Raw genomic sequence first — 27,688 nt, forward strand, 5'->3', positions numbered from 1 at the left:
GAGGACATGGAAAGGGTGCAAAAAAGGGCAGCTCGTTTTGTCTTATCACGTAATAGGGGAGAGGGGAGAGAGTGTGGCAGATATGATACGCGAGTTGGGATGGAAGTCATTAAAGCAAAGACGTTTTTCGTCGCGCCGAGATCTATTTACGAAATTTCAGTCACCAACTTTCTCTTCCAAATGCGAAAATATTTTGTTGAGCCCAACCTACATAGGTAGGAATGATCATCAAAATAAAATAAGAGAAATCAGAGCTCGAACAGAAAGGTTTAGGTGTTCGTTTTTCCCGCGCGCTGTTCGGGAGTGGAATGGTAGGGAGATAGTATGATTGTGGTTCGATGAACCCTCTGCCAAGCACTTAAATATGAATTGCAGAGTAATCATGTAGATGTAAATGAAATATACCTTAACTTCCGCTTTTGTAAAGGGGAAGAAATATTTATGGTCTTCACCTTGTAATCGATGTTTCGTCAAGTGTGATATCTTTTGGAGCTTCTTCCCTGAGGCTCTGTGTATATGTTTGACAGCTCGTAGTACTTGTTATTGGTTTTCTCAACAAGTTATGGTGTAAATTTTCAAATACGTAAATATTGCTTTCGTGTATCATGGATGATAATTCCATTTTTAAACTAGAGAGCGGATCCATCGATGAGGCGTCTACAGTTGTGAAAGACTTCGCGGAGAAGGTAACTTCCGCTAATTTGTTGCTTCTTTCAGGGAATGTGTTAGTTGCATCGTTACCTGTCACATTTTATATATATCTCGGACGGATGTACCCCAGGAGAATATGCCTTTTTCTAAATCAGTTGCTGATACGAATTATAATATTTAGTTTCGTTTGCGGTTCAGCTTGTGGAAAATAATTCCTCAACTTTAGTATCATTAGATAAGGAATTGTAGTTTATGGAGTTCTGTTTGTACCCTAGGTGTTCATTGAAGTCCGTACGTACCTCCAGAAATCCAGCTTTCAGGATCCTTTGAGTCTATGTTGTTATAGCTTCGGGCTACGACTTGTTGAAATTAGGGCCTAGCGGAAACAATTTGTAGTCTGTTCCATGGTAGTTCTGATCAGTATGTCACCAGTTGATCCAGTCGTGTAGCCAAGGCTGTATATGAGTTCACCAGTTAATCTACAATCCCCTGGTTGTGTTACGAGCACTGTGCAGTTTAAGTCGCGTAAGTGTGGTACCGCTTTTAGGTATGGCGACCTCCCTGATTTTTCTGTCGGGGTTGCCTCCCTTAAGGAAGCCGCCTTCACCATGTGTCTAGAGCCCTCCTTACCCTGCGTCGTGGACTCTTCGTCTGGCTCTTCAGTTGAGACCACTGCGGCTGGGGTGACCCTGCCAGTATCTACGCCATCACTGGCACAGCACTCAACTTTGTGGAACGCTGCAAACCCTTCCACCTGGCACTGAAAGTGCCATCAATAAGGCAGTGTCCCTTGGGAGGAGGAATCAAAAAATTAAAAAATATCGAAGATTGGAGACAACACCTCGTGAGAATGTCAGGTCACAGAATTCTGCTGAAGATCTTGAATTACAATCTTAATGGGAAAAGAGATATTGGAAGACCTCAAAAAATATGGGAATGATTTTGTTTGTGGGTGAGTTCGGAACAGGCAACAACCTAATCCTTGAAAGGAAGATGATAATGACGACGATGACCATTCACGTCATAAGGACCTGTTAATCGACAGAAGGTTTGTTAATAAACTGGAAGCATTGATGAGAAACCCAAAGTCTACTAAATTTATGATATACTTTTGTCTCAGTGTAACTGTTATTGAGAAGCGAACGGAGATAGAACAGAGAAGATAGTTATTTTTTACAAAATGGTGACCTCTCAGAATATTGTTGAAAAACTGTAACAGTTTAACAAAACAGTTGTACATTTGGCAGACAAAAAACATAGCTATAGATACAAAAATCCAAATCCACGGTGAATGAGAATGCTCATAGAAACAAGAAAAATATGTTTTATGTAAATATTTTTGTGGCAACTATTCCTTGCAAACATGACCTTATAGATATTGTTTATGAACCAGAAAATAATTACAGAAAGTAGGAAATTTAAAAATTTGGAGCATGTTGCAAACATGATACATTCTTTGAAACAAGTCTTTCAATCAGGGGTTATTGTACAAGGCATCATCATTACAGAAATAACTGTAGTATTATGGATGGGTGAGAAGGAATATTATGAAAACAATGCACCAACATCACTAGCAGTAACAGCAGGTATTTGATCTTTGAGTACAAACACATAATTTCAGGAAAATTGGCTGCAACTGCAAGACAAACGAGAGAGCACTACTCGAGGCAACACAGGATACTGTGGATAAAGACTGAGATGCACTTCATAGACCAAGACTTTTCTTAGTTCCTAGAAGAAAAAGAGCTTTCACTGAAGTTGACGATACCACTTGTCTGTTTTGACCCATGTTGAAACGGGTATTGTTGTGTGACGTCATGGTGGCATGGCACGTGAAATGGGGCATTCTTGCAAAGGGCATGGTGCTGTATGTGGTGGCACTGTCTAGTGTTGGATGCTTATGTTTCTAAATTGTTTGTGAGTGGTGTTGGTGATTTGTTGGACTTCTTGAGTGCTTTTTGTGAGAACGATACTGAAAGAGTTTGTGATGGTTTGTTAATGAGTTGTTATGATGTTGGCGGTTTTGGGCAGCTTTTGGGTTTGGAATTACAATGAGGTGTGTTGTTTATTTGTGGGGATTTAATTTTATGTTTCATGTTTTATTTGTTATAGATATGACTACAAAGTTCATGAGCAGATCCCTGCTAGCTACAATGGGGGCAACAGGTTGATCATACTTACATTCCTAAAGTTATTTAGTTTAACTGCCGAATATGTGTAGTGTTAAGAGACTCGTGCTGTAATCAACAGAATTTGCTCAGGTTATGCAATATTATGGAGTCTGCAAATACCAAATTTTTATGCAGTGACTGATATGCCAAACATACTCACTTGAGCACAACATGCCATCACAGAAAGTAAATTTTTTTTGAAAATTCAGCAGTGTGTGCATAAGTTATAGATTTCATTGGTTCAGTATGTGAGGGTCATAGAATTCTGCTGTATGTATGCTGCAAGATGTAGGGTGGTATTGCAAGGTATGAGAGGTTAAAGCATCATGCACAACATTGAAAAAGTTGTGGGGGAAATTGAAAGTCAACATTTTGTGTCTGCAAGGGACATACATGAAAGCTGACACAATTTTTCTGAAATGCCGCACATTCATTCGGTCATCACACAGGGCCAACAATGAATGACTTCAAATGTTATATTCAGCATAAATTTACTGCAATAATGTAGTGAACACATGACCCATGTAAAAGGTTGTAACCACCCAAGGAGACGGGAGTACTATAACAAGATATTTTCATCTTGGCTGTGTCATATGTGGGTACATGGAGAAGTTTAAATATCTTATTTGCCTTGGGGAAAGGATACTTTTAATTTTTGCTATGAATTTGAACACAAAGCCCCACTATTTCACAGAGTAGTATAGGGTGAAAAGAGGATGCTACTGCAGGAAATCATAATGGAGCTTAACATAGATGTTGTCAATAAAGATGAAAATCTCCCATTGTAGGAAGCAGAGCTGGTGCAAAATCTAACATAGACTCCACATTAGCTATCAAATGTGTGGCCGAAAGGTTAGTAGCTGAACTTTCACAGAAATTATTCTGTGGAAGAGAAAAAAGGTAAAGCAGTTATCAATCCAAAGACTGTTTTGAACACCACAGTGCTTTACTAGGTATGATCCTATTGGGAGTGGTACGGTTTTGGCTTACTCCAACCTTTGAACAGACTTATTCAGCCATTTATAGGGGGACATACAACTGAATATGAATTTCGAACCACGGTGCAACTCAACATTTTTCACATCAGCAAACATTGCCAGAAATGAAAGAAGTGATAAATGACACATAAACACCCTGGGGATATCATGAACCTGAAACCTTTGGATTTGTGGTTTGGCACCTTCCCACCAAGTAAATTGTAGCTGGCAAAATGCAGTATAACATGCAGAAAGAACTCGAGAACCAAATGAGAAATCACTTTTTCTGCCTGTAGTCTGTAGATATTAGTGACGTTAAAGGTACAAAAACAGAAGAGCTAGTAAGTGCAGTACAATACAGCAAGCAAAACTGGAAATCAGACCTACTCAATCAAGAAGACAAATTCCATCAAACAAAGGCCGCCAAAGATGAAGGAAATAAGTCAGAGAGTAAGGAGATTGAACTAGAAGCAGTTACATGATGGATGACACTGCTCAGAGACTTGAATGGTACAGGAACCAGGGGCAGCAGTTTCAAGAAATCTTGTGACAATTGAGAATGAGTAGCTGGAAGCAGTTTGTGACACAGAATCAGTGTCTTGATTGTTGAGGCACATGATCAGAATTGTGTGTCAGGAAGTAAAATCACCGTCTGTGCTATCAATATTAAATGGTGAAGGTGGGTGTATGACTGAGAATTAGCAACAATCAACTCAGTTTTCAATGAGTAGGCCTATGTTGATCTCAGGTAATACTGAAGCAGCTGATATCACCAAACATAGTAAACTTCATAAAAATGGAGAGAAATGTGAATAAGCCATTGAGTGGATTGTCCTTTTACAGAGTAGGAGGTCAAGGAAGAAATATTGAAACTAAAAAGAAACCAATCCTTGGGCCCTGATGACAATCCCAGCCAAGTTATGCAGACTCTTCATCTGCAAATTGGTCCACACTTTTGCCAGCTGAGCAATGCAAGTTTCCTACAGCGCAGAATGCCAACAGTATGGGACTAAGATCCTGTACCTTCTAAGTCCTTTAGGCCAATCTACCTATTAGGCGCTTTAGGAAAATTACTGGAAAAATTTCCGTCCACCAGACTGCTGTATGGAAACAGTCATCAGAGTGGCTTCAGAAGTGGAAGTCAACAAAGGATGCTGTAAAAGAGGCAATGATTTTAGCAAGAAGTGCTTCGCAGAAATACGCAGTGGCCCAATATGGCTGGGTTTGTTTGACCATCTTTGTGACGAGAAAAGGAAGGAAGATCAGTGTTTAACATCCCATCAACATTGAGGTTATTAGAGATGAAGCACAAGCTTGGAATGTTTCAAGGATGGGGAACGAAATCATCCATGCCCTTTCAATGGACCCATTCTGGCATTTGCGTGGAGCAATTTAGGAAATTTTGGATAACCCAAACCGGATGGCCAGATGCAGATTTGACTCATCGTTCTCCCAAATGCGAGTCCAGTGTGCTAACCACTGCATCATGCTGCTTGGTCTCTGTGATGAGAGCTTTTTGATTGTGTAAGTGATTTAAATTCTCCTACAGCTCTACACAGCTGTATGAAAGACTGTTGTCAGGATGCAGAGGTAAGACTTGCACTTCCAGATCAACACTTGAATGAAAAGATTTCCAAAGGATGCCCATAAGGATCCATTTGTGGACCTGTGTTCTGGGATATGTGCTGATTACATTCCTAGGATAGCTGCAAGAAAATCATTGAGTCATAGGTCTGGTGGTTTGTGCTGATGGTGTAATGATTCTTGAGAAGGGTACCTTGAGAACCGATTTGGAAACTGGATGTCGTGCAATACTTAAAAAGGTGTACAGTGATACTATGGACTAATATTATCAGTCCTTGATACCTCAGGGTGTGTCCTGTCAACCAAACCCTTCTTTTAATCAAGTTGTGCCACAAATTTCTTTTTTCTCCAGTTTGATTTAGTAGCACCTCGTTAGTTATTCCACGTACCCATCTAATTTTAGAGTGAACCTGCTTACTGTATTCAAGTCATGGTCTCCTTCTACCATTTTTATCTCTCACACTTCATAGCAGTACCAAATTAATGGATCCTTGATACTTCAGGGTGTGCCCTGTCAACCAAACCCTTCTTTTAATCTGGTCATGCCACAGATTTCTTTTTTTTTTTCCGATTTGATTTAGTAACACCTCATTAGTCATTCCATCTACCCATCTAATTTTCAACTTTTATTCTGTAGCATTACATTTCAAAAATTCTTGTCTACAATGCTTAATGGCCATGCAAAGTTACACTCTAGATAAATACCACCAGGAAAGAGTTCCTAACACGAAATTTATTTTTGTAAATTTCTCTTTTTCGGGAGTGCTTTTATTTTTATTGCTAGTCTGCATTTTATATGCCCTCTTCTTCGATCATCTCAAATTATTTTGTTATTCAAAAAAAGCAAAACTCATCTACTTTTAGTGTCTCATTTCCTAATCTATTTGTGTTGGCATTGTCTAATTCAATTTGACTGCCTTCCATTACCCATGCTTTACTTTCATTGATGTTTATTTTATAACATCTTTTTAAGTCATTATGCATTTCATTCAACTGCACTTCCAGGTCCTTTGCTGTCTCTTGACACTGTGAACCTATGGACGTTTGCTATTCCCACAGTATCATATTTCCCATTATATCTCCCATGTCATCGAAAAACATCACAAGTCTTTATTTCTTATCCTTGAACATTAATCCCCTTTCCAAAAAAAAATTCACTGTAGTTTCCTGTCCTTCCTGCTCATTGTAATATCAGGGATATGCCACAACCCTGTCTCACTCCCTTCTCAACTACTGCTTGTCATTCATGCCCTTCAACTCATACAACTGCAGCGTGGTTTCTGCACTAGTTGTAGATAGCTTTTCACTTCCTATATTTTAGCCTTGCTACCTTTGGAATTTTTAAGAATGTATTCCAGTCAAAATGATCAAAGGCTGCCTCTAAATCTAGAAATGCTGCAGACAAAAATTTGTCTTTCTTCAAATTGTCTTCTAAGATAAGTTTTAGGATCAACATTTCCCCATATGTTTGTAAATTTCTTCAGAACCCAAAATGATCTTCCCCAAGGTCAGCTTCTACCAGTGTTACCATTCTTTTGTAAATAATCTAGCAGTATTTTGCAACCATGACTTGTTAAACTAAATGACTCAGTAATATTCTTACCTGTCAGCACCTACATTTTATGGAGCTACATACCTCTTGAAATGTGTAGGTATTTTGTCTATATTTTTTGCACACCATGTGGAATAGTTCTGTTATGGCTGGTTCACCAAAAATGCTCTGCCACTCTGGCGTTGGTCGGGTCGATAGGGAGCAACTGATCGCTGTGTCATCGTTTGCCATCTGGCATCATGTGGATGTGTTCTGGAAGGATATAGTGTCAGCACACCACCCTCCTGGCTGTTGTCAGTTTTGTAGACCTGGAAGCCACTACTTATCATTCCAGTAGCTCCTCAGTTGGCAATATGTGGCTGAATGATCCCCATTCTAGTCCTTCAATGACAGAAAAAAATACTGTTATTACCAAGAATTTAAATCTGCCTTCTGTATTGCATCCTCCAAACTTGCTGTTTTTCCCAACGACCTCAATACTGCTAAGGGAATTTTGGCTACTCCAGGGGGCTTGTTTTGAAACAGGTATTTTAGTGCTCTGTCAAATTATTCTCACAGTATCAAGTCTTCCCTCTCATCTTCCTCTAATTCCTCATTCCTTTCTACAACATAGTCTTCAAGTTCATTTCCCTTACACACTCCTTCTGTGTATTCCTTCCCCTTCTTTGCTTACCACCTGAGCTCTTGATATTCATACAGCTGCTTCTCTTTTCATCTAAGGTTGCTGATTTTCCTACATGTCTATTTTTCACCTAATCATGCATGCTTGTACCGCCTTGCATTTTTCAGCTGTCCATTCTTGCTTTGCAGTTTGCTCTTCCTGTCAGTCTCATTAGTAGAGGCCTGTATTCCCTTTTGCATGCTGCATTATCTCCTTTCATCAATGTGATTATACATAATAATAACAGAAATAGTAATTGTGAACTAGACATATGTAAATATAGAAGCAGTAATATAGATAGTGACACTGGTAGTATTAGTAGTTCTGTGGTAATAGTAATTTTTGTTGTATTTGTTATTATTTAACTTAAAGTGAATGTAGAAGCATACAGTGGGGTGACAAAACACCAGAGCTGCTTCTGGCTGGCGTAGTGCAGCAACTTGACATGGCATAGACTCAACTAGTCGTTGGAAGTTCCCTGCAGCGGCAGTTTTGGATAATTACTGCATGCACATAGGCATTCAATCAGTCATTCTTCCCGTGCTCTATACGTCAATGGAACAAGAAGAAAACCTAATAATTGGTACAATGGGCTGTACCCTCTGCCATGCATCTCATGGTGGCTTGCAGAGTATGGATGTAGATATTGAGCCATGCTGCCTCTATAGCTGTCAATAATTGTGAAAGTGTTGCCGGTGCAGAATTTTTGCACAAACTGACCTCTCGATTATGTCCTGTAAGTGTTCGATGGGACTCATGTTTGGTGTTGGATGGGACTCATGTTGGGCAATCTTGGTGGCTAGACCATTCGCCGTAATTGTCCAGAGTATTCTTCAAACCAGTCACGAATAGTTATGGCCCAGTAACATGGTGCATTGACACCCATAAAAATTCCTTCATAGTTTGGGCACATGAAGTCTGTGAATGGTTGGAAGTAGTCTCAAAGTAGCTGAACATAACCATTTCCAGTCAATGTTCCATGTAAACAGCTCACACCATTATGGAGCCACCATCAGCGTGTACAGTGCCTTGTTGACAACTTGAGTCCATGGCTTCATGGGGTCTACACCACACTCAAACCCTACCAACAGCTCCTACCAACTGAAAACAGGACTCATCTGACCAGGCCATGGTTTTTCAGCCATCTGTGGTCCAACTGATATGGTCATGAGCCCAGGAGAGGTGATGCTGGCAATGTCATGCTGTTAGCAAGGACACTTACATCGGCGGTCTACTGCCATAGCCCATTAATGCCAAATAACGCTGTACTGTCATAATGGATACTTTCATCATACATCCCACACTGATTTCTGCTGTTATTTCACCAATGTTGCTTGTCTGTTAGTACTGACAGCTCTACGAAAAAGCTGCTGCTCTCAGTCATTAATTGAAGGCTGTCGGCCACTGTGATGTCCGTGGTGAGAGGTAATGCATGAAATTTGGTATTCTCGGCACACTCTTGACACTATGGATCTTGGAATATTGAATTTCCTGATTATTCCCAAAATGGAATGCCCTATGCATTTATCTCCAACTACCATTCTGCATTCAAAGTCTGTTAATTCCATCAAATGGCCATAATTGCATTGGGAATCTTTTCATGTGAATCATCTGAATACAAATTACAGCTGTACCAATGGACTACCCTTTTATACCTTGTGTGTGCGATACTACAACCATCTGTACATGTGCATATTGCTACCAATGACTTTTGTCAAGTCAGTGTAATTGTAGACAGAAAATATGTTCTAATGTAGAATATTAGAAAATGCAATGCAAAATAAATAAATGAAAGTATTCCGAGAAATGAAAGTATTCCAATGCCAACTGTAAATGTTTGTGAATTTTGGAATAGCTGCAACACTATTAAAAATTTAAGAAATTTAATATTGGTAAAGGAAAAATACAGATCTCTTGCCATATGAGATTGCAATTCTCTTGGTGATCTAAAAGCTTTGTTGAGCAAAGCAGATATAGTACTCTCTTCCATACTAGTGGGAGATACTGTCAAAATAAATATATTGTCAGTTAGTTTCTGTGTAAAGATCTTGTGTGATCTCAGTTGTGCTGGAATAAAACTTCTCTATTAAATGTAAGAACCAATAATAGTGTAACGTCAAGTGCTCTTCAGAGCAGGCCAGAGTTGCAAGTCATAACAATCTTAGTTGGCAACACATCATCAAGCAAAACTAGAGTCTCTTCAACTTGGATTTTTATCAGAAGTTGCTCGAGAGTGGTGGACAGGTAAACAAAAGGCATTGTAATAAAGAGTGTTGGAATTAAATTATGCTTTATTGTATGTGCCAGTAATTTTGGCCTCTACAGTACAATAACTGATATTCGGGATTTAACCCTCAAGCGGGTGTGCCTGTGTGTAAAGTGTGCCAGCCACAATTAACATTGACTCATACAGTTTCAATGCTGTTCTGAAATTGTGAGCCCCTAGTTATTCGTTCACTATTGCTTCAGCTAACACTGTGATAAGTTATGGTGTCACACATCCAAGAGAGCTGCAGTAATATAAAATAAGCAGCGAGCTAGGTGAGAAAAAATGTACAATCCATGCGTGAAAGTGACCCAGATTCCAAGCTAGCAGCACTAACCCAGTATGAAGCAGCTGTCTTCAAGGTAATTAGCACTCGAATAAGTATATAGGTGGTATCTGAAGCAACTGTGCTGTTTGGTGCTTTGAGTGAGTCACTGCTGTGAGGTAACACCTCTACAAGGCAATAGACTGATATAATGAAAGTTTATTTTATTATTGTTTAATTAAACACAGACATTATCTTGTATAATGTAAGTTTATTTTATTGTTGTTCAATTAAACTAAGGTGAAACTGTTTTATTGCTCATACATTTTATCTTGGTAACATAATAGACAGCTATTCTTGACATATGTACAAAGTACACCACCTGCCTGCTTGTGTTATAAAACGGTGCAACTGCTTGAGGGTTAATGAAGAAACAGAGAGAATATTTTGCCCTGACAAGTTGTAAGGAAAATAATACTGTTGATTTTTAGGATAAACTTTGTGCCTTGTGTTGTAAGAATTTCATGATACAATAGGTGTAGACTCAATGAATTACTGAGAATCCAGAGTTATGTTCTGTTCTTTAACATCACAGTTATAAGTAATATGAAATGCTTCTAGCTACAGTGTAATGTTTGTGTATATTTTGCAGCACAGTCAAACATATATTTTCCATGAAAATGATAAGGAGACTCTTGAAAGACTGTGGGCAGCTTTATTTCGAAGACTAGAAAATGAAAACAGTGAAGCTTGCCATAAATATTGTCTTATTTGCATTAGACTTCTGAGGTAAGTTGTCACTCATCATTAATTTTTCTTAGTAAATTAAAAGAAAATTAATGCTGTATAAGAAATCCCGTTTGCCCCTTCCTCGCGAAATGAAATCATTGAGTATTTTAAGTTGTGTGTGGATTGCGCTTTCACTCACTAAAACAAGAATATTCCTGATGCTACATAGGCATTCTGAAAACATTTAAATGATTGAAATACATATTTTTTATCAGAAGTGTTCTGTCCCCTTGTTGTTTGAATGTTAAGATTGCTAATAATTAATAAGAAAATAGGACTGCAGATAAGCTACTATAAAAAACGTACTATCATAACAAAGGTAATTCCAAAGCCAACTCCCACCCCAATAGTCCCAGTTTGTATGCTCTGTAGCTCCACAGATGATGAAGAAATTTAAAAAAAAAACATGTGATGAGGTGAAATAAATTATTCAGATAATTAGAGAGATGAATATTTAATTGTGTTGGGAGACTGGAAATCAGTAGCATAAAAAGGAAGAGAAGGAACTGTAAGAAAAGAACATGGACTGGAGAAAAGGAATGAAAGGGTAGAATTTTGCACATAGCATAATTTAATCTTAGCAAACACTTGATTTAAGAATCATGAAAGAAAGTTATATTCTTTAGGAAAGCAGTCCAAGCAAAGCCCAGTTTGTGCAGCGTCGGAGTCCAACTGGTTATTAACAGAGTCGAAGAGCATACACTTATAAAGCAAATCCATAGCAAGAACCGAACCAATAGACCAACCAGTGCACACTTTCACTGCATCAGTAATGCGATAGAATTACAATTGGCCCAGGTCGGCTTATATGTAGGTTTCTGGAAGGTGTGGCCTCCTCAGAAGACATTCTTGGTGCTGGTGACCAGCACTATCTGGATAGTGCTGCCATGGCAATCAACATTAATTTTGCAATAGCTACTCAGTTACCATAGCATAGTAACATCAAGTGGGGCAGAAGTATTAGGTGGTGCTTAGGCCATCGTGACCCCCACTGGGAAGATTGGGGAAATCAACTTGAAGACAGTGCTATACAAGTAGAAACAGACATAAATGAAGATGAGATGGTAAGTAGGGTACTGTGAGAAGAATTTGACAGAGGACTGAAAATGCTCTTGGAGTAGAAGAAATTCCCTCAGAATTATTGAGATACTTCGAAGACTTAGCCATGACAAGACCATTCCTCCTTGTTTGCAAGATATGTGAGATAGTCAAAATACCCTCAGACTAGAAGACTGTAATAAAACCAGTTCCTTAAAAAATTGTTGGCAGGTATGAATGTTACCAAACTATCATTTCAGTAAGCCATGGTTTCAAAATACTGTCATGAATTATTTACAGAAGAGAGGAAAAACTGGTAGAAGCCGACCTCGGGAAAAATCTGATGAATTCCGGAGCAATGTAGGAACATGTGAGGCCATACTGAACCTGCGACTTACCATAGAACATAGGTTAAAGAAAGGCAAACATAGATTAGTAGCCAGAATTGTGTTGGAATTTGGTTTCAGCTGACTGACCTCATAGTAAAGTCCAAGTGTATCCAACGATGAAGTCAACTTTTCTTCTACATCTTCAGACCATCCCCTTGAGCAGCCACTGCTGTATCGTCAACGTAAGTGAAATGTGTGGAGTGTTCTGCTGCAGTGGGCTGATAATTGGTGCAAATATTAAAAGCCATAGAAGTGAGCACACTGCCTTGAGGTAGGTCACTCTTTTGTGTGCCCTTATCCTGGAGAAAGACCTTGACTCTTCTATTCTAGTCTAATGAAATGAGATGGTACTGAGAGAATTATATTAGGAAGTGAGAAACTAAAAAATAGAGATGATTTTTGCTGTTTGGGCCATAAAACAACTGATAATGGCTAAACTAGAGAGGATGTAATGTAGACTGGCACTAGCAAGAAAAGCATTTCTGAAAAAGAGAAATTTGTTTGCATCTAAAATGAAGTTAAGGTTTAAGAAGTATTTTCTGAAGTTATTTGTCTCGAGTATAGCCTTATATTGAAGTGAAACAAGGACAATAAATGGTTCAGGTGAGAAGAGAATAGAAGCTTTTGAAATGTGGTGCTACAGAACAATGCTGAATATTTTATATTAACCAATGGAAAATCCAGGTTGGAATGTTACAATATTATGAAAAGGAAAATTGCCACTCGCCATACAGCGGATGAGTCACAGATAGACACAACAAAAAGACAGTCACAAATAAGCTTTCAGCCAGCTAGGTCTTCGTCAAAAATAGACCCCCCCCCCTCCACACACACACACACACACACACACACACACACACACACACACGACTGCAGTCTATGGCAACTGAAGCCACTCTCAGTGTCTGTTGTCTGTTTTTGACGAAGGCCTAGCTGGCCAAAAGCTTATTTGTGACAGTCTTTTTATTGTGCCTATCTGTGACTCAGTGTCTCCACTATATGTTGAGTGGGAGTGGCAACTTTCCTTTTCATAATACTGAAGGTTTTATATTGATAGGCAAAATGACTAATAAAGAGGTACTGAATCGGCTGGAGGAAAAAAGAAATTTGTGGCACAACCTGACTAAAACGGGGGTCAGTTGATAGGACATGTCCTGATACATCAAGGTATTGTCAATTTTGTGATGAAAAGATGTGTGTGGTTTCCGATTGACTTTAATAACTCACATACTAAATATTATTGCAATTATGATAATACGTGCTGACTTGATGCCAAACTTGAGACATGAAAATTTGTAATGGGTGAGAATGAATGATTTTAAAACTTAATGTTTATTTTGTAAATAAAACACCAGTATACCCAAATTGTGTTTATATGCTGTAAAAATTTGTGTGTATATACTTGTAGAAACATTATTCCTTAAATTTTCTTATTGAAGTTTGCTTTCTGCAGTCAGGATAATCTTCTGGTGTTCTTGCATGTAATGTAATAAAAATTGCTTTTGTCTGATTAAACTGTGAAAGTCTTGCATCAGCTTGATCCCTCTTTCAGCTGTATCGTCCACTGCCCTCAGCATTTAAACTTTCTTTGTTGCTTCTTGTAAAAAGCATTATTTGACCATAGGGGACATTCATGGAGAAAACTGTCATCAATTTTAAGACAATTGGACATCATCTAGCTGCTGAGTGAAACGAAGTCATAGAGGTTTTTCTCTGTAATTAAAAAAGAGAAAGTGAGTTACCAAAATTGTGATGTAAACAGAAAACTAAAGAAACAACTTCTGTATGTACTTATTTAACTTACCACACAGTGGGCTGAATAGTTCTTCCTTTTACTGTAGTTTCTAGATCCACATCATTGTAAGACAATGACAAGACAGAAACTTGAGCAGTCAAATACATAAATGCTGCCTTATCCTCTGTAAAGCTGCTGTGGGGATGCCTTTATTATTTTTTTGATAAGCCTTCATTGACTTAAAAAGTACAAATCATGGCAGGGTGCTTTTACTGCCAAATTACATTGGCGTTTTGGCTTGTCATAGGATGTCACAGTGAATAGGCAAAACATCTGACAGTCCTTCCTTATTCTTGCTCATAATTGTAAAGTGAGCACAAAGCAATGACATTTGTAGGAAATAAATAGCTCTTGCCATCCATTGTGCTTGGTGTGTGGCACCTGGATGTTTATCTCCATCTAAAAATATCACAGAAAGCTCTAGCAAATCTTGATAGTTGCCTCTGACTACTTTTTGGTCAGTTCAGTTCGGCAAAACTCAAGCAGATAGCCAATTTCGGAAAGAGTCAGCTTGTATTTTATTTGCATTGGTACTTTTCCAGTTATCTTGGAACTTTTTGAACAATGGAAGATCAGGATTTGTTGTCACTTGACTCATTTTTACTTTGAACATGTGTTTTAAGACCATTTCTTGTAAGTGATGGCAGCAAGCAAAAATAAGCAGATTTCTATTAAGCTTTTCTCCAAGAAGCACACAGGCACCATTGATCTATATTTGAAGCCGTAATATCACAGCAAAGAAATTACACTTATGTTAGAGATACCAGTCTACAATCGTGTCCCAAATGGCTTTCACCTGTCCGCATCCTGAAGAGTCTTACAACCTTGGCGCAGTGATATGTTGCCCATTATTTTTATATGAAATAACTGTCAGATGATGTTCTTGTGTTGATTTCCAATCATGTCAAGCAGGCAACAGTATGCCATCCTGGCCAACAATCACATCAGGTATCTCATTTTGAAAATTAGTTTTATAGCTTCTGCATACTCTTTCCATTTTTCCGTATGAATTCTTCAAATTGAGGACTTACTTACAGGTTATCCATCAGTATTATATCCAAGTGTCTCGATGGTATCTTCAAGAATAAACACTGAATCCTACAAACTTACCTGACATCTATAAGGAGCCTTCAAATGAAACCCAGTCATTAGTGTAAAATAATGATAACAATTTCATTAACTCAAGAATAGTCACCAAAACTGGTGACACATTTATACCATTGCGACACTAGCAAGATTCCATCCTTGAAGAAACTAGTAGGTAACTGTCAGATACAGGCCTGGACCCACTCACACACTTCGTCGTCCATTGCGAATCAATGTCCACGAATAGTTTGTTTTAGAGGTCCAAATACATGAAAGTCACACGGTGAAATGTCGGGACTGCACGGTGGATGTTCCAGCATTTCTCACCAAAATTGCTACAATGTCATCTTCACTGCATTGGTCGTGTGTGGGCAGGCATTATAACGCAGGAGGATAATACCATTGGAAACATGCTTCGGCATTTTGACTTGATGGCTCATATAAGGTTCTGTAAAGTGGCTTGAGAACACTGGGCATTGATGGTGGTTCCCCGTTCCAGGAAGTCGAGAAGCAATGAGCCCTTGTGGTCTAAACAGTATATCACGACCTTACTAGAACTGTTGTGCACAGCTATAGATTTCTTTGGAGGTGATGAAGCCACATGTTTCCACTGCTTACTCTGATACTTGCTTTCTGGTTCAAAATTGTGACACCATGTTTCGTCAGCTGTGACAATATGTGACAGAAAGCCGTATTCCTCCTCATGATAACATTGCAGATGACTCAAAGACAGCACCATTCAAGTATTGCTCTGTTCAGCAGTCAGTTGGTGGGGAACCCACTGCACACAGATTTTTTGAAAGTTCTAGTGTTAATGCATTATGGTGTGGGCTGTGCCCACAGTAATATCCAGTAACCGATGGATCTCATCCACGGTGATTCTGCGGTTGTCCAAGACTAAAGCAATCACTTCCACAACAATTTCTGGTGTGATGCCCAGGATAAGCATCGTCTTCCAGTGACTTGCGCCCCTCAAGGAATCGTTTGCGCCATTCCACAATACTTGAATGACTCTGACTGTACTCACTGTACACAACCTTTATCCTTTGATACATTTCATGACCTCCAACTCCCTCCACCGCCAAAAATCGAATCACTCCCCGTTGTCCTGCTAACTCGCCTGCATGTTCAGTAGTGGGCGATAACTTGTGTGACCACCTTCTCTTCAGCGTGAAACCTCACTGACGTTATGCAATATCAAACGGTGTGTGCACATCAGTCTCTCTACCAATAGATGGCACCACCATACCTGCAGTTACGTGGTGCCACCTTATGTGTAAAGCAAAGGTAGGCACACTGACCAAGTTTCATATGAATGGACCTCATATCTAGCACTATTACTAATTTTGACAGTCAGTAGCGACCGAGCGAGATGGCGCAGTGGTTAGCACACTGGACTCGCATTCGGGAGGACGACGGTTCAATCCCGTCTCCGGCCATCCAGATTTAGGTTTTCCGTGATTTCCCTAAATCGTTTCAGGCAAATGCCGGGATGGTTCCTTTGAAAGGGCACGGCCGATTTCCTTCCCAATCCTTCCCTAACCCGAGCTTGCGCTCTGTCTCTAATGACCTCGTTGTCGACGGGACGTTAAACACTAACCACCACCACCACAGTCAGTAGCGAGCCAGTGGGTGTGTTGGACCTTCCATTGAGCTATGGACCCCCTTGAAGATGTCTCCCGCAGTCGGAGACGAAACGTTGGGAATCGACACAGAATTCATCAACCGACCACGGCATAACAGCCCGGATAATTATAATGGACATGATATTTCCGGCCATGAATGTCTACATTTTAGTATGCAGTTTGATCTGCATCCTGCCTGTTCACCTGGTATATTTACAAAGATCTACTGATGCATTATATTGTACATCATTCTCTCCAGGTGATTATGTAGCGCACTAACTAAGGCTACAAGTTGATAACCTTATGATTTGTCCTTTGGTTTACCTGGTTTCAGTAAGACTGTGACTTTTGTTCATTTCATTTATTTCATGGATCCTATGTTGCCTGTTTTCAGAATTTTTGTGCAGAACTCAGCTAGCTACTTTTTCACATACTTGGCAAAGTGCAAAAGGAATTGTGTGAATGCCATCAAAGCCCAAGGCTTTTGCTGCTTTTATTTCTTTTATGGCACTCGTTGCTTCTTCAGTACTGAATGAGAGAGAATACACTGTTTCAGCTTTGCAATCTGTATGAGGGTTACTTCCAGTCACTAGGTACAGACTTTTGTTGTGCGAGCATTTGTATATGACTGTTAAAAATGAAGCTTTTTCATCATTGCAACACTGGCGTTAGCATCTGTCTGTTTATTTGGTGTACAAACTATTCATCAATTTAATTAATTTGCTGCTACCAATCCACCTGAGGGTGAGTACACACTCTTAAAATGGTATGATGGCCTTCTCACATACATAGGGGTTCAGTTGTACACTGTTCCATTGCGTACTACAAAAACATCTAATAGTTATCTAGGAGAGCCCTAAGAAAATGGTCAGTGAATGATATATAAAATACATGAATAAATATAAATATATCTGAAAACAAAGATGATGTGACTTACCAAACGAAAGCGCTGGCAGGTTGATAGATACACAAACATACACACAAAATTCAAGCTTTCGCAACCAACGGTTGCTTCATCAGGAAAGAGGGAAGGAGAGGGAAAGACGAAAGGATGTGGGTTTTAAGGGAGAGGGTAAGGAGTCATTCCAATCCTGGGAGCGGAAAGACTTACCTTCGGGGCAAAAAGGACATACTTATGTATGTGCGGATGGATATGTGTGTGTGTGCGCGAGTGTATATCTGTCCTTTTTCCCCCGAAGGTAAGTCATTCCGCTCCCGGGATTGGAATGACTCCGTACCCTCTCCCTTAAAACCCACATCCTTTCGTCTTTCCCTCTTCTTCCCTCTTTCCTGAACCTGAATCGTTGGTTGCGAAAGCTTGAATTTTGTGTGTTTGTTTGTGTGTCTATCAACCTGCCAGTGCTTTCATTTGGTAAGTCACATCATCTTTGTTTTTAGATATATTTTTCCCACGTGGAATGTTTCCCTCTATTATATGAATAAATATAAATGGTTAGATAAGATAAGGAAAACAAAGTTCATGATCCCTCAGAATAATAATGTAGATTTACCACACTATTAGATTCCACTAACAGTTTATTCATAGACACCACAAATTTACTTTGAATGGTGCCCATACATGGGATGATATTATACACAGTCGAGTAAATAAAGTGAGAAATATCTGTGTAGGCAGAGAAAGCAGAGCATTCATAGGCAATTGCTATCATTAGCCAGAGCTATCAAGCAGTGGACTAAATCAACTAGACTGCATAAATACCTAATGCTCAACAGATTTAACCAAGTCTGTATGCAGTATTCAATTCGGGCACTATTAGCTTTATTACCATTCACTATTTAAATAACAAATTATTATACTGAGAAATGACCAAAATAGGCGCACTTTGAAATATTCCTATCTCCAAACTCACTCTGACTGTGTGTCTCATATCAACAACCGTACCCATCCAGCTACAAACATCAGTAGATCTTTTATCTATCTCTGTTTGCTCCGTCTTCAACTCTGTCATGTAATTACTGATGGAGTCATTTCAGCTCTTACATTCTTGACCACCATTCATATATATTTTCAGTTATTTTACATGTTCTGTTTTTCAACAAACAAGACATGTCTTTACAATTAATCTACATTCCATATTTATACAGAGTGTAACCATGTATGGAAGTGAAACATGAACAATATACAGCTTAGACAAGAAGGGAATAGAAGCTTTTGAATGCAGAAGACTGCTGTACATTAGATGGGTAGATCACATAACTAACGAGGAGTTACTGATTATAATTGGGGAGAAAAGAAATTTGTGGCACAACCTGACTAGAAGAAGGGATTAGTTGATAGGACACATTCTGAGGCATCAAAGGATCCCCAGTTTAGTACTGGAGGGAAGTGTGAGGGGTAAAAATCTTAGAGGGAGACCAAGAGATGACTACAGTAATCAAATTCAGATGATGGCAGGTTGCAGTAATTATTCGGAGGTGAAAAGGCTTGTACAGGATTGAGTAGCATGGAGAGCTGCATCAGACAATCTTCAGACTGAAGACCACAACGACAACATTTGCACAAGCTAATTTTATACGTAACTGAAATCACAGTTTCTGGGTAAGCATTTTATACTACAAATTGGAACTGCAAGAGCCTAGTCAAGTTCACGCCTTTATTCTTCATGCTCCCGCAGTACTGTATTGTTCTAATCAATTGGCCATCTTAAAACATTATATTTCTAAATTTTTGCATTAAATGCGTGAGAACAAATTGAAGCAGTAATGTGAATTACTCATGCTACTGCTAATCATTAGTATAAATGTGAAGAACTCGGTTGCTTTGGCACTCTGACAAACCTTATTCAAAAATTTATTTATAATATTTGTTTAATTTGTTCTATATTATAGCAAATGTACTCATTTTATAGCTGACTTGAAGTGCTATCAGACTGTGTGTCGAACATAATTGTAGCATATTTGTAGCTTTTGTTACTTCTGTTATAAATAATTTCACATTTAATTGTTAATAACTGTGTCAGTATTTATTGTACAAACATGATGATAATTTTATTGAAGGAATGCCTTTATTGCAATTTCAATGCTGTTATTGGGTATTCTGTTACTGGTACGGAATTGTTGCAGTGTTTTTGGTGAATATATGTTTTAGTTTCATACATGGTCAGTGTGTGACCACGCTGCTCAGCTTCTGCAGCCATGTGGTGGCTCGGTTTCGCTCCTTTTCACCATGGGGAAATCCATGTGCTATCCTTTTACTGCCTTGTCACATAATTAACCTCCGTATTTGGCCCCTTGGGATTGATGGAAGCTCTTGCTTATATATCTGTCTTGGCCACTATATGATTACTTGCCAACCACATATTGCTCAGTTAAACCTCTCATTCTTTCATCAACATTTGTATAAAACCTACTGTTGTAATGCCATGTCAGCATACTCTGAAAGAAACTTAACTGGTATACGATCTGGACCAAAAGACTTGCCTTTATTGCATGATTTATATTGCTTCACTGCATGGAGGGTACATACTTCTAAATTTCTTGTGTCGGCAGCTCTTCTTGATTCAAATTCTGTAATATTTAGTGCATTATCTTTAGTGAGGGGATTTCAGAAAATCGAGTTTACTAAGTCCACTTTAGTGGCGTTGTCACCCATAATATTAAAATTGCTATTGCACTTTTCAGATACAGATTGTGTCTTGCCTGTGATATATTTTACGTGTGACCAGAGTGTCTTTGGATTTTCTGTGAATTTCAAGGCAGAGTATCATTGTGGAAACTAGTAAAATCATCTTACATTGAATTCTGCATTAAAGTTTTTGGCATCTGTAAACCATCACTAATCTCGGAGAGTTTATATTCTTTTAAATGTGGCATGCTATTTATCATTGTTTTGTACCGTTGGGGAACACTGGCTTAATGTAGCACTTTCCTTGCGAACTGTTTTTCTTGTTGGTTTAAGGTTTTATATAGCTGCTGCCTTGTTCCTTATAGTTGAAGCTGAGTCAGAACACTTCACACTTCATGAGATCTGTCACCCAACATAATATCTTATGTATTTTCCTTTTTATTTTATTTTTCAGCGCCATAGTTGAGTCTCTTGAAGTAGAAGTCCTGCTAATGAGTGCCTCTGAAATCCCATGTGTAGTCAAGCTTCTTTGCTCTGCAATTGTTATTGGATCAAAAGAGGATAACTTCTATTCACATCACAAAAAAGCACGTCCACTACTTTCCTTTTACAAACATATATTTCCTTGAATGGATGTATAGATCATTAGAGTGACAAGTGGGTGTACAGATCATTAGAGTGACATGTGAACTAGAATAGAACACAACTTTTTATTCGACATATACCTCGAAGACTCAACATGACATCCAAGATTACAATGTATTTTATTTGTTACAAAATCCTCTTGTCATTTGTTTTCATTCTTGGAGAATGTGGTTGCTCCTTGATGGTCAAGCCACCACCAAGCCATGATGCCAGAACATAAAAGACCCCAACCACAGCATTTGAAGCCATTTACTTGTCATCATACCTTGCCATTTTCCCATATTCCATACACCTCATAATTTCTGTACGTACGGAAACAAACACCCATGCACGATATATGTCCTGCAATGTACTACCTGCCTAGTATTTTTCTGTCAACTTCACAACCTGTATGATGCTAGAAATTGTCCTGTAATGAGCAATCTTTCTGTATAGCAAGAGAGCACTTTAAGATATATGTGTATCGTGATCCAACTTAAATAAACTTCATCAAATTACTTATGGTTTTTATATTTGTTGATTTTTTTATTTATTTAACAATGTTTTGCATACAAGGCAATATACTCAAGACTTTCTTGTTCAATTCTTGTATATGTACATAGTTAGTTACCTTTCACCCTTTCTCACATTATTATTACCAGAGGAGTTGCTTGTTGGGAATATTCCTACCATTCAGACTCAAGAGGAAAATCTCAGTATAGGTTGTAGTCAACAAGCATTGAACATTCCTACTCCAACCATTTTTTGTCTCTTCTGTCAGGTAAGTGTACACTCCTACTAAGGGCAGTCACTGTGACAACCTCTATACCATTATAGATGTGTGTGTTCCCTCATTTCCCTGAAAAAAAGTATGATACAAGTCAGTCTCTTAATGGGTTCACTTGACCAAGTTATTGACTGTTCTGTAGGCCTGTCTAACCTTACCTCTCTCCTCCCTACATTAAATGGTACAGATCATCCCTCCCATGGATTCGCCTGACCAAAGTATAGGCCATTCCTCCTACAGATCCACCTGCCCTTTTCCTCTCCTTCACCTCATCCACTATTTGGGTGTGCCTCTTCTTAACTTCGCCAGTGATCACAGATACTAGCCCCCATCCACTGTCTTTTCTCACTCTATACAATAAGTTTCTATCATAATTGCTTTCTGTTGACGTTACCTGATTGCTCTCTATCTAAATAGCTTAACTCCTCTATTCTAATATCATCTTTTCTTTTCTTTTTTTCACACTCGTTTATAACACATATAACATCACTACATACACATACTTCTCACGCGTATGTATATCCGCAGCTCATGGTCTAGTGGCTAGCGTTGCTGCCTCTGGATCGTGGGGTCCCAGGTTCGATTCCCGGCCGGGTTTGGGATTTTCTCTGCTTGGGGTCTGGGTGTTTGTGTTGTCATCACCACCACCACCACCATTCATGACAGTGGCTAGATTGGATTGTGTACAAAAAATTGGGCTGTGTAAAAATTGGGGCTTTGCACGGAGGCTGATGACCGCACAGTTGAGTGCCCCACAAACCAATCATCATCATCATCATGCTTATGTGTCTTGTTTCTACTTACTGATACATACAGCTTATCCTTTACTTTCTTATAATTACTAGATTTAGACAATACAAAAGATTCCATTCCAGATATTTCTTGTGAATATACTAGGATAATGGTAGCACTTCGTCTCCTGTTATTAAAATTTATACCTCATGGACCTAGTCCTTGTTGAATACTGGTTATCAAACCTTCTCATTCTCATGTTAACTCATAAGATCTTGCTTCTTATTCAGCTACACATTTTAACTTATCACCAGTTTGTCTTGCCTTCCGCCTCCTACCTGGACTCTTCTCCCCTACAACATGTGGCGTGACTAACATGTGTCTCTTACTTAACCCTAAAAAAAAATCCCGTAAGTCTATTGTTGTTGTTACACTTGAAATACCTGCCAGTGCAATCCTACTGTTGTAGGTTACAAATTCTACTATACCTCATCGATGGATTCCCTTACCACCCCAGCGACCCCATCTGCTAAGATACCTCACCGTGGTACCAGAGGGAGAAGTTGTATGGTATTCCTTTCAGAACGGACTTGCCATGGCTTCATCATCACAGACACCCCAAAAATTGACCCTAACAAACAGCTATGAAATGCAATGAAATAAGCAAGTGTATTGACATAAGTCATCATCAATTGTCAGTATAAGTTCTGTGATCAGTGTGTTTGTCAATCAATACTCAACAGAGGTGATATCACCACCCATGACTAACTTCCATAAAAAAAAATTCAAAGACAAACCCAACCATTTTATTCTTCTTTCTTTATGTTTAAAAAATGTACAAAACCAATAACTTCATATTCTAAATTCCAGAATATTTAGCTTACTATATTCATAGATTTTGCAAAGACCTTGTGAGTTAAAGTATTTCTCTGCAAATGTCATAGTGCTATAACTTGTTTCAGTTTCTATCATTTCGTGTACTACATGTACAACATACGTCTTCAGAATTTTCCTTGAAATATTAATTTATAGCTAAGTTTATTAACTAAGCACATGGCTACCTTCATAAACGTACTGATGCAGTTTTTGTTGAATAAATACTAGATGCTACATGTAAAGGTCTTGGACTAATTCCCCCCCTCCCCTCCTTTCCAGAACATTCTTCATTTTCCGTAACTATTGTAGGATAATATGTTGCAATCAGTGTTTCTCTTTGATTTCCCTGTTTTCCATTGTTCTCACTACTAGCTACTACTTTAGGAACGAATATATGTGAAGGGATGTTGCTGTTCTGACACTCTTTATTGTGTTAGGGTAGAAAATGTTTTGCCCACTTATAGGTGTATTCCAAGTTTCGTTTTCTTCCCATGTTTGGCAAAGATTAGAATTTGTTTCTTAATGAATTTGTTTCGGAATCTTTATTATTCATGCTATTACCTCCCATGTTATCCTCTGGCGTATGTTCATTCCTTTCTTTGTTCAGTGTATCTAATTCCTCAACAAAAGTTAGTGCATCATTAACTGTTGTCCAGACTCTATACCGAACTTTGTTTTGTGCATGATATGGTGACCTTGTACCAATATTTTGACTAAATGGGGCTCCTATATTGGCTTATCTAAATATTAAGAACGAGTCGGGTGCTGTTCTACATACTTTTTAAAACTTTCCCAAGAGTTGTTATAATATTTCGGGTGTAATAACTCTAATGTAAATTTCTTTTGTATGCTGGTAGACCAAGACTTTCTTTGAAATTTTTCCTTAAAATCCTCTCAAGCTGAAAAATCCTCAGTTTAGCAATACGCAATTCTGCCTCATCACCTATCAAATAACTCGAGACAAAATCTATCTTTTTGCTATCCTCCCAGATTTTTGGTAAGTATCTAGAAAATACTCTCAAAAATAGGTTGGGTGAACTTCTCCATCAGATTTGAATTTTGGAAGTTGCTTTGATAAATTCATATTACTTCCCAATTGTAACCCCTCTAATAAACTACTCGATACCCCACTGTTATTTACCCCTGCCTTCTTATGGATTTCCTGCTTAGTACTCTCGATAGCTTCCCATAATCTTGTTAATTCTTTTTTGTTTTCTTCAGCTCCTTGCTTAAAAATAGTGTTAGCGTTAAACAATTCTACTTTCTCTTGTATGGCAGAATTTACAACTTCATGTAATTGTTCCACCAAATTAGGTAGTGTTTCAGGTGTGTTAGCTATTTCTGTAAATTTTTTGCATTGTTCGAAAACAGTTACATGCTCTTTCAGCTCTGAGATTTCCTCTTTAACCTGGTTGAAATCTCTAATAGCAAATAGACCTACTTTGTTAATTTTGCCCTCTAATTCTTTTAATTGGTCTTTTACTTCCTTGCAAACTAAATCACCTTGGTTACTGATCTCATTCTTCAACTCCTGAGGCAATTGGGTCAAAGTACAGGGCTATTACAAATGATTGAAGCGATTTCATAAATTCACTGTAGCTCCATTTATTGACATATGGTCACGACACACTACAGATACGTAAAAAAACTCATAAAGTTTTGTTCGGCTGAAGCCGCACTTCAGGTTTCTGCCGCCAGAGCGCTCGAGAGCGCAGTGAGACAAAATGGCGACAGGAGCCAAGAAAGCGTATGTCGTGGTTGAAATGTACTCACATCAGTCAGCCATAACAGTGCAACGACACTTCAGGACGAAGTTCAACAAAGATCCAACAACTGCTAACTCCATTCGGCGATGTTATGCGCAGTTTAAAGCTTCTGGATGCCTCTGTAAGGGGAAATCAACGGTCGGCCTGCAGTGAGCGAAGAAACGGTTGAACGTGTGCGGGCAAGTTTCACGCGTAGTCCGCGGAAGTCGACGAATAAAGCAAGCAGGGAGCTAAACGTACCACAGCCGACGGTTTGGAAAATCTTACGGAAAAGGCTAAAGCAGAAGCCTTACCGTTTACAATTGCTACAAGCACTGACACCCGATGACAAAGTCAAACGCTTTGAATTTTCGGCGCAGTTGCAACAGCTCATGGAAGAGGATGCGTTCAGTGCGAAACTTGGTTTCAGTGATGAAGCAACATTTTTTCTTAATGGTGAAGTGAACAGACACAATGTGCGAATCTGGGCGGTAGAGAATCCTCACGCATTCGTGCAGCAAATTTGCAATTCACCAAAAGTTAACGTGTTTTGTGCAATCTCACGGTTTAAAGTTTACGGCCCCTTTTTCTTCTGCGAAAAAAACGTTACAGGACACGTGTATCTGGACATGCTAGAAAATTGGCTCATGCCACAACTGGAGACCGACAGCGCCGACTTCATCTTTCAACAGGATGGTGCTCCACTGCACTTCCATCATGATGTTCGGCATTTCTTAAACAGGAGATTGGAAAACCGATGGATCGGTCGTGGTGGAGATCATGATCGGCAATTTATGTCATTGCCTCCACGCTCTCCCGACTTAACCCCATGCGATTTCTTTCTCTGGGGTTATGTGAAAGATTCAGTGTTTAAACCTCCTCTACCAAGAAACGTGCCAGAACTGCGAGCTCGCATCAACGATGCTTTCGAACTCATTGATGGGGACATGCTGCACCGAGTGTGGGAGGAACTTGATTATCAGCTTGATGTCTGCCGAATCACTAAAGGAGCACATATGTGAATGCCTAAAAAAACTTTTTGAGTTTTTGTATGTGTGTGCAAAGCATTGTGAAAATATCTCGAATAATGAAGTTATTGTAGAGCTGTGAAATCGCTTCAATCATTTGTAATAACCCTGTATTTGCAATGTTAAAGTGCGCGTCATTTATGTTGGCGGCCGAGTTTAGGTTTGTTCTGCGCATCTGACGTCACAAAACACAGTCAGCCAATGAACAGAGAACGACGTTGCCAGATCTCGACTGCAGAGCAGAGCACAGACGAGTGTCTTCAGTTTCAGAAACATTCAGTCATAAATAAAGTAATAGAACAAAAGCAATGTCTTGATAGCAGACTTTCTTTTATAGAAAGTTTGGAAAAAAGCATTCTTTATACCAGTTGCGTCATATTCTATTAATTAATTAAACCAAACAAGCAATAAGACTCCTAATTCAGGCGATAGCAAAGAAAGGTGACTGTATCAATCTCACCAACCACTTCTTCGCAATAAAGAACAGCGGTAATTGTTTATTTCCTATTGTACTTCGACGAAGTGTGAGTAATTCGCAGTCATACCAACAGTGTTGGTCAGTATTTTGCGTGACGTGTTAGACTCCTCATTGACCTACGTTATAGGACGAGCTGCGGTAGCGTAACAGTTAAGGCGTTGAATTAGTAAGCAAAAGGTGAAGAGGAAACCTTGTGCGGTGCTTAATATTTTCTTTATTTAAAAACAATATCCAAGTGTCTTATCTTACCTCACGAATTTTATTCGTTTGAATGCAATTTTTTTGAAATTCCTAGTGCTTTGTCTCTTCATTAACCCTTTCGCTGCTGCAGACACGTGCTCCCCGCATTCCGCGCTGTGCGCGACTTTGTCATCACTGCACTGCTCGCCTGTGCAGACACATGGTGTTCCCACTGCTTTGTCACACGTATCATTCAATTTCACAAAAACTGTCTGGTCCAAAAATTAGATTTTTACACATCTTCTTGACTGATACCTTGCCCCCATAAATGACTTAATTTTGTTTCGATGTTCGACCCAGTTATTGTGCAGCATTAAATGTAGTAAACCATTGCACGAAATTTTGAAGAGTTTGCAGAGGTAAAAGTCCATAGCGTATACTTTCCGTATGGTCGATTTTAGTTGCCACAATGTTGAGAATGAAATGTGGATAAGATACCTAAATTTCATATAAAATTTACTGTATAACAATATCTCATTTTATTTAAGTACCACATAGGTGTCGTATGTAATATTGAGAAATATTCCGTCTTTCGCGACTGTAATAAAAGTTTTATTTACACTGGGCGCATTTGGCTTTATTTTAAAGCACTTCAATCAAATTTTATATGAAACTTAGGTTGGGGTTGGGTTGTTTGGGGAAGGAGACCAGACAGCGAGGTCATCGATCTCATCGGATTAGGGAAGGAAGTCAGCCATGCCCTTTCAAAGGAACCATTCTGGCATTTGCCTGGAGCGATTTAG

General features: G+C 38.9%; 1 protein-coding gene across 1 annotated transcript in view; it reads left to right on the forward strand.

Moving 5' to 3' along the window:
- The first annotated feature begins 503 nt into the window (after positions 1-503).
- LOC124621961 (synembryn-A) overlaps positions 504-27,688 on the forward strand; it is a 132,113-nt gene continuing 104,928 nt past the window's right edge. The window contains exons 1-2 of the mRNA XM_047147489.1: positions 504-686; positions 10,780-10,916. Of these exons, the coding sequence (XP_047003445.1) occupies positions 606-686; positions 10,780-10,916 (218 nt within the window). The 5' untranslated portion in view covers positions 504-605. The remainder of the gene's footprint in view (positions 687-10,779; positions 10,917-27,688) is intronic.

This window comes from Schistocerca americana, chromosome 7 (assembly GCF_021461395.2).
Source record: "Schistocerca americana isolate TAMUIC-IGC-003095 chromosome 7, iqSchAmer2.1, whole genome shotgun sequence".
NCBI classification, from domain to species: Eukaryota; Metazoa; Arthropoda; class Insecta; order Orthoptera; family Acrididae; genus Schistocerca; species Schistocerca americana.